At 49.4% G+C, this 13,616-nt stretch overlaps 1 protein-coding gene across 1 annotated transcript in view; it reads right to left on the minus strand.

Moving 5' to 3' along the window:
• Positions 1 to 403: 403 nt before the first annotated feature.
• The window catches only part of LOC101731378 (protein mono-ADP-ribosyltransferase PARP14), a 44,783-nt gene continuing 31,570 nt past the window's right edge, over positions 404 to 13,616 (minus strand). The window contains exons 13-20 of the mRNA XM_031893890.1: positions 13,057 to 13,206; positions 11,987 to 12,049; positions 10,773 to 10,949; positions 10,434 to 10,640; positions 8,518 to 9,114; positions 7,382 to 7,518; positions 1,999 to 2,173; positions 404 to 1,780 (exon numbers count right to left, since the gene is read on the minus strand). Coding sequence (XP_031749750.1) covers positions 1,491 to 1,780; positions 1,999 to 2,173; positions 7,382 to 7,518; positions 8,518 to 9,114; positions 10,434 to 10,640; positions 10,773 to 10,949; positions 11,987 to 12,049; positions 13,057 to 13,206 — 1,796 coding nt within the window. The 3' untranslated portion in view covers positions 404 to 1,490. The remainder of the gene's footprint in view (positions 1,781 to 1,998; positions 2,174 to 7,381; positions 7,519 to 8,517; positions 9,115 to 10,433; positions 10,641 to 10,772; positions 10,950 to 11,986; positions 12,050 to 13,056; positions 13,207 to 13,616) is intronic.

Consider the following 13,616-nt stretch of genomic DNA (forward strand, 5'->3'; position numbering starts at 1 on the left):
CTACTATTTATATGCTACTATTTATATACTACCATTTATATGTGGCTACTATTTATATGCTACTATTTATATGCTACTATTTATATGCTACTATTTATATACTACCATTTATATGTGGCTACTATTTATATGCTACTATTTATATACACCATTTATATGCGGCGACAATTTTTATACACTATTTCTATGCTACCATTCATATGCGGCGACTATTCGCGTAATTTAGCGCATGTACCGGCAAATACCGCATTGAAATAGTCTTTGCGAGTTAAATAACGCATGCAATATCGCGCATAAAAAACCACAAGTATGCTTATAGTGAATCGTGCGAAAAATCGCGAAAATTAAGACGCGATAAAATTTTTTAGCGCACGCTATAAATAGCGCACGTTTTATCGCCCTTTAGTGAATCAGGCCCAATGTCTTTATTTGTAATAAAACAAAAACCTTTGTAATGTTGCGGATTTATATATATATTCTGCTGTAAATACAAACCCTGATTGGACACAATGGGAACAAAGCTGAGAACAGACAAACCCAACCCAACCCACAAACTCCTTTCTGTCATGATAATGCCCCCCCCCCCATCACAGCTACTGACTGCCTTGTCATTGGTGGAGAGCTCGTCCAATCAGCAGTTTGACAGTAAAAGCTAATGGCACAGGGGGTGGAGCTGCCATGATAATTCTGTACAATAATCATGATAGAAATCTAGTTAATAACAGAGAATTAAAGTCACAACTGGGGGAGACAGGGTTGGGGACACATGAGGTACATGGTTGCAGGTAACATGGCTGAGGGGCACGTGATTAGGGGCTAATAGAAGTGGAAAGGGGTAATAAGAGTGGGTGGGTCACATGACTAGAGGGAGATGATTTGGGGCTGCACACATCACACTGAGTATAAAACATCACAGGATAAAGTACAGTCCCAGCACCTTCAAGGCACGTGTAAGTCAAATAAGCGCAGTGGGAGTGGCCTTGTGCAGAGGGAGTGGCCTATCCCCTCACTCATTGGCACAGCATGAATTGTATTGGATGGCAATATGGAAATCCTGAGGGGGGTGTGAGTCTATGGTCCCAGCACCCCTCCGACTATTGCACCCTAGGTAAGTGCCTACCCCTAGTTTTAGCCCTGCAAGTGGAGATGGCGGGTCGCTGACCCCCTCCTGGGACAACACATGACCCAACATCAGGTAAATAGAGATTTTTGTTAGCAAGTCCCTAATTATATTATTGTATTTGTGGCAATAGGGACTTGTAAACAAAACAGACGACTTCCCCTTCAGCACAAGTGGCAATGAAATATCCGACGTGCGCAATAACCCAAAATGGTTCCGCTTGGAACGTTCATAATTGAATGTAAAGATTCCATCATCCATTATAGAGAGGAGGTCCCCCCTCCCGCCGCAGACATTCCTACCCACCCCCCTAATGGCGCCATACCCCATGTCAGCTGGGAGTGAGGGACATAAACCCCCCCACAGTGCCTCATGGGGTAAAGCTGATGAGATACTCGGGGTAGGCCTGCACATCATTGAATATGACAAACATGTTGGGTGCGGCGGGGTTATTGCTGGCGCTGTCGTACAGATCTGTAGGGTCCGACGCACTCCTGGATGGGGGGGAAATCATTGCTTTGTTCCCCAGGCAGCTGAGACCCGTCAGCACCCGAGCCAAATACATATATTTCTGCCCATTTGGGCCGGGTTTGGAGTATGTATCATTGGCAGAGTAAGCGGCATCCACTGCAAAATACGTTCCCTTTCCGAATGAAGCCGCTGTGGGAAAGAAGAAAGATGTCATGTGTCATGTCATGGGGTACAACATGGCTCCTCCCTATATGGGTGCCAGTGAGGAACACTGCAAGTCATTACTTGGGGTGAGGTTTGTGTACCCCACTTTATATCTCATATCTTCAGCTTTCAAGTCAACCAAGTCTCAATTGCTTTTATTTTTAGCTAATTAGAAACTCCCAGCAACCCTTCCCAGCTCTCACCGTTCATTCCCGCGTAGCTGCGGTTGAATCCGTTCTGATTGATGCTCTTGATCGTCAGCTCCTGGGTCCCGTGGAACAGCTGCTTCTCGTTGACCCATTGCTTATTCTTTGCGTCGATACTTTGCTTCCTGATCTGGTAGTTCTGCCACAGGTGCTTGTTCTGTATCCGCGTGATCTAAACAGAGACAGGTAAGTAACATAGTAACATAGTAAGTTGGGTTGAAAAAAGACATACGTCCATCAAGTTCAACCATAATGCCTATATATAACCTGCCTAACTACTAGTTGATCCAGAGGAAGGCAAAAAACCCCATCTGAAGCCTCTCTAATTTGCCGCAGAGGGGAAAAAATTCCTTCCTGACTCCAAGATGGCAATCGGACAAGTAGGGTACAAACCTGTGCGGGTAACAGAGCACATCCCTATTGCCCCAACTGCCCTATACTGATATTAACGCAGGCAGGACAATGAGCGGGTAACAGCACATCCCTATTGCCCCAACTGCCCTATACTGATATTAACCGCAGGCTGGACAATGAGCGGGTAACAGCACATCCCTATTGCCCCAACTGCCCTATACTGATATTAACGCAGGCTGGACAATGAGCGGGTAACAGCACATCCCTATTGCCCCAACTGCCCTATACTGATATTAACGCAGGCAGGACAATGAGCGGGTAACAGCACATCCCTATTGCCCCAACTGCCCTATACTGATATTAACGCAGGCTGGACAATGAGCGGGTAACAGCACATCCCTATTGCCCCCATTGCCCTATACTGATATTAACCACAGGCAGGACAATGAGCGGGTAACAGCACATCCCTATTGCCCCAACTGCCCTATACTGATATTAACGCAGGCAGGACAATGAGCGGGTAATAGCACATCCCTATTGCCCCCATTGCCCTATACTGATATTAACGCAGGCAGGACAATGAGCGGGTAACAGCACATCCCTATTGCCCCCATTGCCCTATACTGATATTAACCGCAGGCAGGACAATGAGCGGGTAACAGCACATCCCTATTGCCCCAACTGCCCTATACTGATATTAACCACAGGCAGGACAATGAGCGGGTAACAGCACATCCCTATTGCCCCAACTGCCCTATACTGATATTAACACAGGCAGGACAATGAGCGGGTAACAGCACATCCCTATTGCCCCAACTGCCCTATACTGATATTAACGCAGGCAGGACAATGAGCGGGTAATAGCACATCCCTATTGCCCCAACTGCCCTATACTGATATTAACGCAGGCAGGACAATGAGCGGGTAACAGCACATCCCTATTGCCCCCATTGCCCTATACTGATATTAACGCAGGCAGGACAATGAGCGGGTAACAGCACATCCCTATTGCCCCCATTGCCCTATACTGATATTAACCACAGGCAGGACAATGAGCGGGTAACAGCACATCCCTATTGCCCCAACTGCCCTATACTGATATTAACACAGGCAGGACAATGAGCGGGTAACAGCACATCCCTATTGCCCCCATTGCCCTATACTGATATTAACGCAGGCAGGACAATGAGCGGGGAACAGCACATCCCTATTGCCCCAACTGCCCTATACTGATATTAACCGCAGGCAGGACAATGAGCAGGTAACAGCACATCCCTATTGCCCCAACTGCCCTATACTGATATTAACCGCAGGCAGGACAATGAGCGGGTAACAGCACATCCCTATTGCCCCAACTGCCCTATACTGATATTAACCGCAGGCAGGACAATGAGCAGGTAACAGCACATCCCTATTGCCCCCATTGCCCTATACTGATATTAACCTCAGGCAGGACAATGAGCGGGTAACAGCACATATCTATTGCCCCCATTGCCCTATACTGATATTAACCGCAGGCAGGACAATGAGCGGGTAACAGCACATCCCTATTGCCCCAACTGCCCTATACTGATATTAACCACAGGCAGGACAATGAGCGGGTAACAGCACATCCCTATTGCCCCAACTGCCCTATACTGATATTAACACAGGCAGGACAATGAGCGGTAACAGCACATCCCTATTGCCCAACTGCCCTATACTGATATTAACCGCAGGCAGGACAATGAGCGGGTAACAGCACATCCCTATTGCCCCAACTGCCCTATACTGATATTAACCGCAGGCAGGACAATGAGCGGGTAACAGCACATCCCTATTGCCCCAACTGCCCTATACTGATATTAACCACAGGCAGGACAATGAGCGGGTAACAGCACATCCCTATTGCCCCAACTGCCCTATACTGATATTAACCGCAGGCAGGACAATGAGCGGGTAACAGCACATCCCTATTGCCCCAACTGCCCTATACTGATATTAACCGCAGGCAGGACAATGAGCGGGTAACAGCACATCCGTATTGCCCCCATTGCCCTATACTGATATTAACCGCAGGCAGGACAATGAGCGGGTAACAGCACATCCCTATTGCCCCAACTGCCCTATACTGATATTAACCGCAGGCAGGACAATGAGCGGGTAACAGCACATCCCTATTGCCCCAACTGCCCTATACTGATATTACCGCAGGCAGGACAATGAGCGGGTAACAGCACATCCCTATTGCCCCAACTGCCCTATACTGATATTAACCGCAGGCAGGACAATGAGCGGGTAACAGCACATCCCTATTGCCCCAACTGCCCTATACTGATATTAACCGCAGGCAGGACAATGAGCGGGTAACAGCACATCCCTATTGCCCCAACTGCCCTATACTGATATTAACCGCAGGCAGGACAATGAGCGGGTAACAGCACATCCCTATTGCCCCCAACTGCCCTATAACTGATATTAACCGCAGGCAGGACAATGAGCGGGTAACAGCACATCCGTATTGCCCCCATTGTCCTATACTGATATTAACCGCAGGCAGGACAATGAGCGGGTAACAGCACATCCCTATTGCCCCAACTGCCCTATACTGATATTAACCGCAGGCAGGACAATGAGCGGGTAACAGCACATCCCTATTGCCCCAACTGCCGCTATACTGATATTAACCGCAGGCAGGACAATGAGCGGGTAACAGCACATCCCTATGCCCCAACTGCCCTATACTGATATTAACCGCAGGCAGGACAATGAGGCGGGTAACAGCACATCCCTATTGCCCCAACTGCCCTATACTGATATTAACCGCAGGCAGGGACCAATTGAGAGCGGGTAACAGGCACATCCGTATTGCCCCCATTGCCCTATACTGATATTAACCGCAGGCAGGACAATGAGCGGTAACAGCACATCCCTATTGCCCCAACTGCCTATACTGATATTAACCGCAGCAGCGACAATGAGCGGGTAAACAGCACATCCCTATTGCCCAATTGCCCTATACTGATATTAACCGCAGGCAGGACAATGAGCGGGTAACAGCACATCCCTATTGCCCCAACTGCCCTATACTGATATTAACCGCAGGCAGGACAATGAGCGGGTAACAGCACATCCCTATTGCCCCAACTGCCCTATACTGCTATTAAACCGCAAGGCAGGGACAATTGAGCGGGTAACAGCACATCCCTATTGCCCCAACTGCCCTATACTGATATTAACCGCAGGCAAGGACAATGAGGCGGGTAACAGCACCATCCGTTATTGCCCCCACCCATGCCCTATAGGCTGATATTAACCGCAGGCAGGGTACAAGTGAGCCGGGTAACAGCACATCCCTATTGCCCCATTGCCCTATACTGATATTAACCGCAAGGCAGGACAATGAGCGGGTTAACAGCACATGCCGTATTGCCCCCATTGCCCTAATACTGATATTAACCGCAGGCAGGACAATGGAGCGCGGTAACAGCACATCCCTATTGCCCCCATTGCCCTATACTGATATTAACCCCCAGGCAGGACAATGAGCGGGTAACAGCACATCCCTATTGCCGCCATTGCCTATAACTGATATTAACCGCAGCAGGACAATGAGCGGGTAACAGCAATCCCTATTGCCCCAACTGCCCTATACTGATATTAACCGCAGGCAGGACAATGAGCGGGTAACAGCACATCCCTATTGCCCCAACTGCCCTATACTGATATTAACCACAGGCAGGACAATGAGCGGGTAACAGCACATCCCTATTGCCCCAACTGCCCTATACTGATATTAACCGCAGGCAGGACAATGAGCGGGTAACAGCACATCCCTATTGCCCCCATTGCCCTATACTGATATTAACCGCAGGCAGGACAATGAGCGGGTAACAGCACATCCCTATTGCCCCAAACTGCCCTATACTGATATTAACCGCAGGCAGGACAATGAGCGGGTACAGCACATCCCTATTGCCCCCATTGCCCTATACTGATATTAACCGCAGGCAGGACAATGAGCGGGTAACAGCACATCCCTATTGCCCCAACTGCCCTATACTGATATTAACCGCAGCAGGACAATGAGCGGGTAACAGCACATCCCTATTGCCCCATTGCCCTATACTGATATTAACCGCAGGCAGGACAATGAGCGGGTAACAGCACATCCCTATTGCCCCAACTGCCCTATACTGATATTAACCGCAGGCAGGACAATGAGCGGGTAACAGCACATCCGTATTGCCCCCATTGCCCCTATACTGATATTAACCGCAGGCAGGACAATGAGCGGGTAACAGCACATCCCTATTTGCCCCATTGCCCTATACTGATATTAACCGCAGGCAGGACAATGAGCGGGTAACAGCACATCCCTATTGCCCCAACTGCCCTATACTGATATTAACCGCAGGCAGGACAATGAGCGGGTAACAGCACATCCCTATTGCCCCAACTGCCCTATACTGATATTAACCGCAGGCAGGACAATGAGCGGGTAACAGCACATCCCTATTGCCCCAACTGCCCTATACTGATATTAACCGCAGGCAGGACAATGAGCGGGTAACAGCACATCCCTATTGCCCCAACTGCCCTATACTGATATTAACCGCAGGACAATGAGCGGGTAACAGCACATCCCTATTGCCCCAACTGCCCTATACTGATATTAACCGCAGGCAGGACAATGAGCGGGTAACAGCACATCCCTATTGCCCCAACTGCCCTATACTGATATTAACCGCAGGCAGGACAATGAGCGGGTAACAGCACATCCCTATTGCCCCAACTGCCCTATACTGATATTAACCGCAGGCAGGACAATGAGCGGGTAACAGCACATCCCTATTGCCCCCATTGCCCTATACTGATATTAACCGCAGGCAGGACAATGAGCGGGTAACAGCACATCCCTATTGCCCCAACTGCCCTATACTGATATTAACCGCAGGCAGGACAATGAGCGGGTAACAGCACATCCCTATTGCCCCATTGCCCTATACTGATATTAACCGCAGGCAGGACAATGAGAGTCACCTACCGTCAGTATCTTTACAGCACAACTTCTCTGAACCAAGGCCTCGACCTGTTTGTATTCCTTCCCCGCAGGATCCAGTGGGACCTCCTTGTACAGCACCGTCTCCATTTCATCCCAGTAATCAGGGAAGGGCAGGGCCCCTGCAGAATGACATTGGGGGTTATGGGGGGCACAGTCTGCTATAAGGATGCTGTTTGGATCATTAATGAAAGGTTTCCTCTTACTCTCCTTCACAAATAACTCTGTTTAAAGCCCTATTGCAAAAGGGGCAAAATAAATTATTTTATTAAAGTATGTAGTTAGCGATGTGCAGGTCCGGCCAGTAGGTGGCAACAAAGTGGGAACAGGAAACTAATAGGGGGCGGCCATACTGGCAGTGTTAGTGTCAGGGGCAGAAGCACTGTGGTTAGGGGGAGACTAGGCCTAGACAACAGGCCTGAGGGATGGAGTTGAGATAAAAAGAAAGCCATATACCGGGGCACTTTAGAGCCCATAAACCAAGCACCGGGGCTGGACCCATAGGCAACAAGCTAAGCTGCACTCACCGAACAGGAGTCAGAGTTCACTATTTGATGTATACGAGTCTAAAAATTCCATAGGAATGAATAGAAAATGTGCTCTTTAATAAATTCTCCCCCTTAGGGGCACCTACTGACCCATGAGCAACAGGAGTGCCGGGGCAGAACACGTGGCTGAGTGCCGGGGCAGAACACGTGGCTGAGTGCCGGGGCAGAACACGTGGCTGAGTGCCGGGGCAGAACACGTGGCTGAGTGCCGGGGCAGAACATGTGGCTGAGTGCCGGGGCAGAACATGTGGCTGAGTGCCGGGGCAGAACATGTGGCTGAGTGCCGGGGCAGAACACGTGGCTGAGTGCCGGGGCAGAACACGTGGCTGAGTGCCGGGGCAGAACACGTGGCTGAGTGCCGGGGCAGAACACGTGGCTGAGTGCCGGGGCAGAACACGTGGCTGAGTGCCGGGGCAGAACATGTGGCTGAGTGCCGGGGCAGAACATGTGGCTGAGTGCCGGGGCAGAACATGTGGCTGAGTGCCGGGGCAGAACATGTGGCTGAGTGCCGGGGCAGAACACGTGGCTGAGGGCATTAGGCCCTGTGTTCTTTAAGCCAATGGATATATTTACCTTTAGGAGCTCTTTGGATGGAGAGACTCTTTCCCTGATTGTTACGGACACATTTGTTTATAAAGTCAACGTTGAATGTTTCCCCTTTGATACACACAGTGACAGTCTGTTGGACATTGTTCCGGTTCTTCTCCAGCTCCATGTTTGTTATTTTGTTAAAAGCCTCAAACTTTACTCCATTGTGGTATTTCCACTCTACCAGGGTACTACAGAGCTCTGCTTCTCGCTCTTTGGTTTTCTTGTCCTTTATTTTCTCCATCATGGCTTGAACCTCTCGTGAAACCTTCAGAACATCGCTGTTGAGGCCATTAATCCGTATTAAGGTTTTGGAAGGTTGTGGCTCCAGCTTGATGGTGACCTGATGTTTGGCCTGAAGATCATACAGTTTTCTCTTCTCATGGACACTGAATCCCTCAGGCCATTCCCAGCTGATTACATTCTCAGACTGCTCTTTCAGAATGAGCTCTTGAAGCCACTTGGAGGCCTGGGTCACACTGTCTTTGCTTATGCCACAAAGCTGGAAAACCACCGGCTCTACAGTCTCTGTGAAATCCACACTTTTGGCCTTTAGTGGCCTTTTAGTAGATTTCATTGGAGCTAATATTTAAAAAAAAAAAGGATTATTGCTCCACCAACAGCTGATCATTGATGTATAAGAGCCAAGTGGCCCAAGCAAGTAAAGAAGCTTTGAATTAAACACATAATTTTGTGCTTTTATAGGAATCGGTTATTGTGCCAATTTGGCCAGGGAGGCCCTACTCTCATGTGTAGGTCGTGTATTTTGACCCTGTCTCCTAGTGGTGGGAGCTAAACACAAGTGTCTTTGTGCCAAGCTGAGGGGAGAGAATAGTTCAGCTCTTTCTCAGAACTGGCTAAGAACAGGCTTAGATATGGATCTTTGGCCCTTGTCGTGAGGTACCAGACCATTCTCACCCTATTGTCGAGATACTATTACACAATTATAATGACAGGAGAGCTATGAGATACCATAAGAAGGAAAGGACGATTGGCTCAGTGGTTGTCGCCTTTCCTGGCACAAGAGTCTTCTACTGCAAGGAAAACAAACTTTCTGCTCAGTGTTCTGACTCCGCATTCCCCCTCCAAATCTAGGTCCAAATGTATTGGTCCCTTTGCCATCCCTCAAATGGTATATCCCGCTGCTACAAGTTAAATGTGTGGCGTCTAACCAGTTGTCTTCTAACGAATCCCCCCCTGCTCCTGTCATTGGTGACAGTCAACGTAAATACGAAGTTGGAAAAATCCCGGATCAAGGCGCGCTACACGATCCCCTCAGAACCTTATCACCTGGAAAGGGATTGGATCCCTTATTTACGTTTTAAGAATTTCACATGAATTTTCCCCCAAAATCTATTTGGCGTCCCACCACCACCCATTGAAGCCAGTTGTCCAGCACTGGTTGAGTTAGGTTGCTTCAGGGAGGTGATGGTCCTTCCTGACTTGATACTGAGCCTCCTATTCTGCCCATTTACTGGTTTCATCTGGGGCCTGGACTGACTCCTCTTCTGAAGCTTCTGGTTTGACCTTGGCTATTGGCTTCTAGACACTTCACCATTGTGCCCTGTGGCACATTCTGGCCCTTCTGGCAGTGGATGCTCAGGCAACACATCTGCTCAGGAATCATAAGCAGCGACTTGATGATGGTTTGAAATGCCCACAACTGGGTCACCAACCACATGGGAGGGGTAGGGGGGGGGGCAGCCTGTGATGTCCCCCAGGTCATTCTGGATTAAAGGCTTCGGATGGCTAAAGACCTCTATCCCAACCCACTATGCCAATTTTAACCCTGCCTACCCTGACAATTACTTGTGTTAATTGCCTATTACAAATATTTGGATTTAGTGGTGTCCAGAACCCCCATTTAGCTTTTGTTTTCCCTCCAATATATTTCTACTTACAAGGTATTTGGCCCGGGAGTAGTTTTGGGGCGGACGGGTTGCTCCCCTCTTTCCTTTTCATGCTGGTGTAGAACTCATTTAGCACTTGCTGCTGGAAGATGATTATTTTGACCTCTTGAAGTGACTGGACCGGTTGGGATGTGACATAGTCTTCCACGGCACCTAACATGGCATCGGCCACAGCAGAAGCTGGAGCTGCTCCCACACCTGGAATGGTGGAGAAAGGAGAAGACTTTATATTCCTACTAAACCCCCAACACTGAGAGAGTGGAAGGGTCCAGGGGCAGAAGGTTCCATTTAACTGAACCCCCCCATTAGCAGGATCTTGGTACCACTCACCTGTCCCAATAGCAGGAAATGCAACTGATTTGGCCTTCAGCCTCCCACACTCCTTCAGAGCCTCTATTACTGAGCTCTTTATCTGCGTTGTGTCAGTCGATCCCACCACATGGAGGATCCACTTACACTGGAGGTTTCCACCTCTGGTCACAATAAACCCTTTGTGAGGTTGGGCCCCTAAAGAACAAGAAAAGGGGGACGATTCAGTTCCCACCCAAGTTCTTCATCCAGTGAATGTAATGCACCAGCGCCTACAGCCCTATGTGTCTTGCACTTATTTACTTACTGTAGGGTGTATGTGACATATAAATACAAAGTACAGTTGCATGAAATATAAAGAGCTGAGTGTCAGAGAGACAAGAGGATGGAGGTCCCTGTCCTGTAGAGCTTACAATCTATGTGGGTAACTTACAGACACAAATAGGAGGGTATTTAGTGCTGTAGGTTACAGTGGGTGGCACTATAGATGGCAGAGCTGGGGCAGGGGTTATGTGGGGCCCGAAGAGGGGTTCTGTGAGTTTAGTTCTGAAGAAACTGAAGGAGGGTTCTCTCTGGAGGAATTTAGGGGTTCCACCCCAAATGTAAGTGGCAGCAAGGCAGGAAGGTGGCAAACAGCAGTAGTAGTGGGGGTGCAACCAATCGGTGGATCTGAGAGGAGCGGAGGAGGCAGGCAGGATTGTTGTGAGATGGAGTTTGTTGTTCTGTGCTTTATGGGAAGCCATGATAAGGGGAGGGGCCTGTACTCTTGGGATGAGAAGGGGGAGGAGTCAGGCAGGAACGTATGGAGACACAAGAGAAGAGATGGAGTGAGGGGCAGAGGGATGGAGGGAAGGTTGTGAGGAGGAGTTTGTAAGTTGTTTAATAGGAAGCCATGATAAGGGGAGGGGCCTGTACTCTCTTGAATGAGAAGGGGGAGGAGTCTTGCAGCAGTATTTATTACAGACTGTAGGGGGGAGAGATGGGAATTAGGGAGGCCTGTAAGTAGAAGGTTACAGTAGTTTAGTTGGGAGAGGATGAGGATTTACATGAGCGGTTGTCATGAAAGAAAGGGGTGGATTTTGGCAATACGGGGTACGGACAGTGGGGATAATATGGTCAGAGAAGATGGAGGGGTCCAAGGTCACCCCCAGACAATGTGGAATGTGGGTTCATTGGGAGAGGTTTGGGGCCACATTTCCCTCCAATGTAATTAATAGAATAATAAAGTTCCTTACGTGACAGGGCGCATTCAGTGTCCACACTCGGCCCAGCTGCTTCCAGTATCGCTTTGGACACCCCTAAAGTGAAATACACATTTGGGGGGACATGAGAGCGGTCACTGAACTCACACACTCCCCAGGCAATAAACACCGACATACAGGGGGGAATAGAGGCAAATAGACACAGGGAGGGGGCAATAGGGGCACACAGACACAGGGAGGGGGAATAGGGGCACATAGACACAGGGAGGGGGAATAGGGGCACATAGAGGAGGGGGGAATAGGGGCACATAGACACAGGGAGGGGAATAGGGGCACATAGAGACGGGGGGGGCACATAGGGGCACATAGAGACGGGGGGGGAATAGGGGCACATAGACACAGGGAGGGGGAATAGGGGCACATAGACACAGGGAGGGGGAATAGGGGCACATAGAGACGGGGGGGATAGGGGCACATAGAGACGGGAATAGGGGCACATAGACACAGGGAGGGGGGGCACATAGACACAGGGAGGGGGAATAGGGGCACATAGAGACGGGGGGGGAATAGGGGCACATAGACACAGGGAGGGATAGGGCACATAGAACGGGGGGGGAATAGGGGCACATAGAGACGGGGGGGAATAGGGGCACATAGAAGACGGGGGAATAGGGGCACATAGACACAGGGAGGGGGAATAGGGGCACATAGACACAGTAGGGGACATAGGGGCACATAGAGACGGCACATTAGGCACATAGACGGCACATAGAGGGGGAATAGGGGCACATAGACACAGGGAGGGGGGAATAGGGGCACATAGACACAGGGAGGGGGAAATAGGGGCACACATAGGCACATAGAGACGGACATAGGGGCACATAGAGTACGGGGGAATAGGGGCACATAGATAGAGACAATAGAGGGGGGGGAATAGGGGCACATAGACACAGAATAGGGGCACATAGACACAGGGAGGGGGGGCACATAGCACATAGAGACGGGGGGGGGAATAGGGGCACATATAGACGGGGGGGGAATAGGGGCACATAGAGAACGGGGGGGGGAATGAGGCATAAAGAGCACAGGGCAGAATTACTCACCTAATTTCAATGTGAAGTTTTGATTGGAGGAGCTAACAATGACATCGCTGGGCTCCTTGGTTATATCCCCGGGTCTCACTTGGTACAGGACTGGCCCCACTTTCATTTCATGGACTCCCGGTGCCGGACTTGTAACTGCCCCATAGAAACCTGCACAGCAGGGTAAATAGAGAAACAGCAAGAGGAAGGGTCTTGTTGCCAGACTGAGTGAGACTGGGGCTACAGACCCACAGTGTTACCCCCCCCCCAAAGAAAACTGCCCTGTCGTTCCCATGGTCAGATAATCCTCTTTCTGTCAAATAATTGTTGTTGTTATTTCAAGTAATTGTTTTAAATTATCTGGATATTCAGCAGTGACCGCAATGACAATGACCAAACCTATCTATGTCCATAGATCATAATTGGAAAGAAATATGAAAGATCCAATAATAACCCTTCCTCTCTCTCTGCTTTATGTAGGAAGGAATAATGAAAATATCACTAATGTGAATGAGCTTTCTGCCGAGAAACGGAACTATTAGCTGTGTCATCTGTGGTATCCAATATATACAGTATATCAA

The sequence above is a fragment of the Xenopus tropicalis genome, chromosome 9 (assembly GCF_000004195.4).
Source record: "Xenopus tropicalis strain Nigerian chromosome 9, UCB_Xtro_10.0, whole genome shotgun sequence".
In the NCBI taxonomy this organism is placed as follows: Eukaryota; Metazoa; Chordata; class Amphibia; order Anura; family Pipidae; genus Xenopus; species Xenopus tropicalis.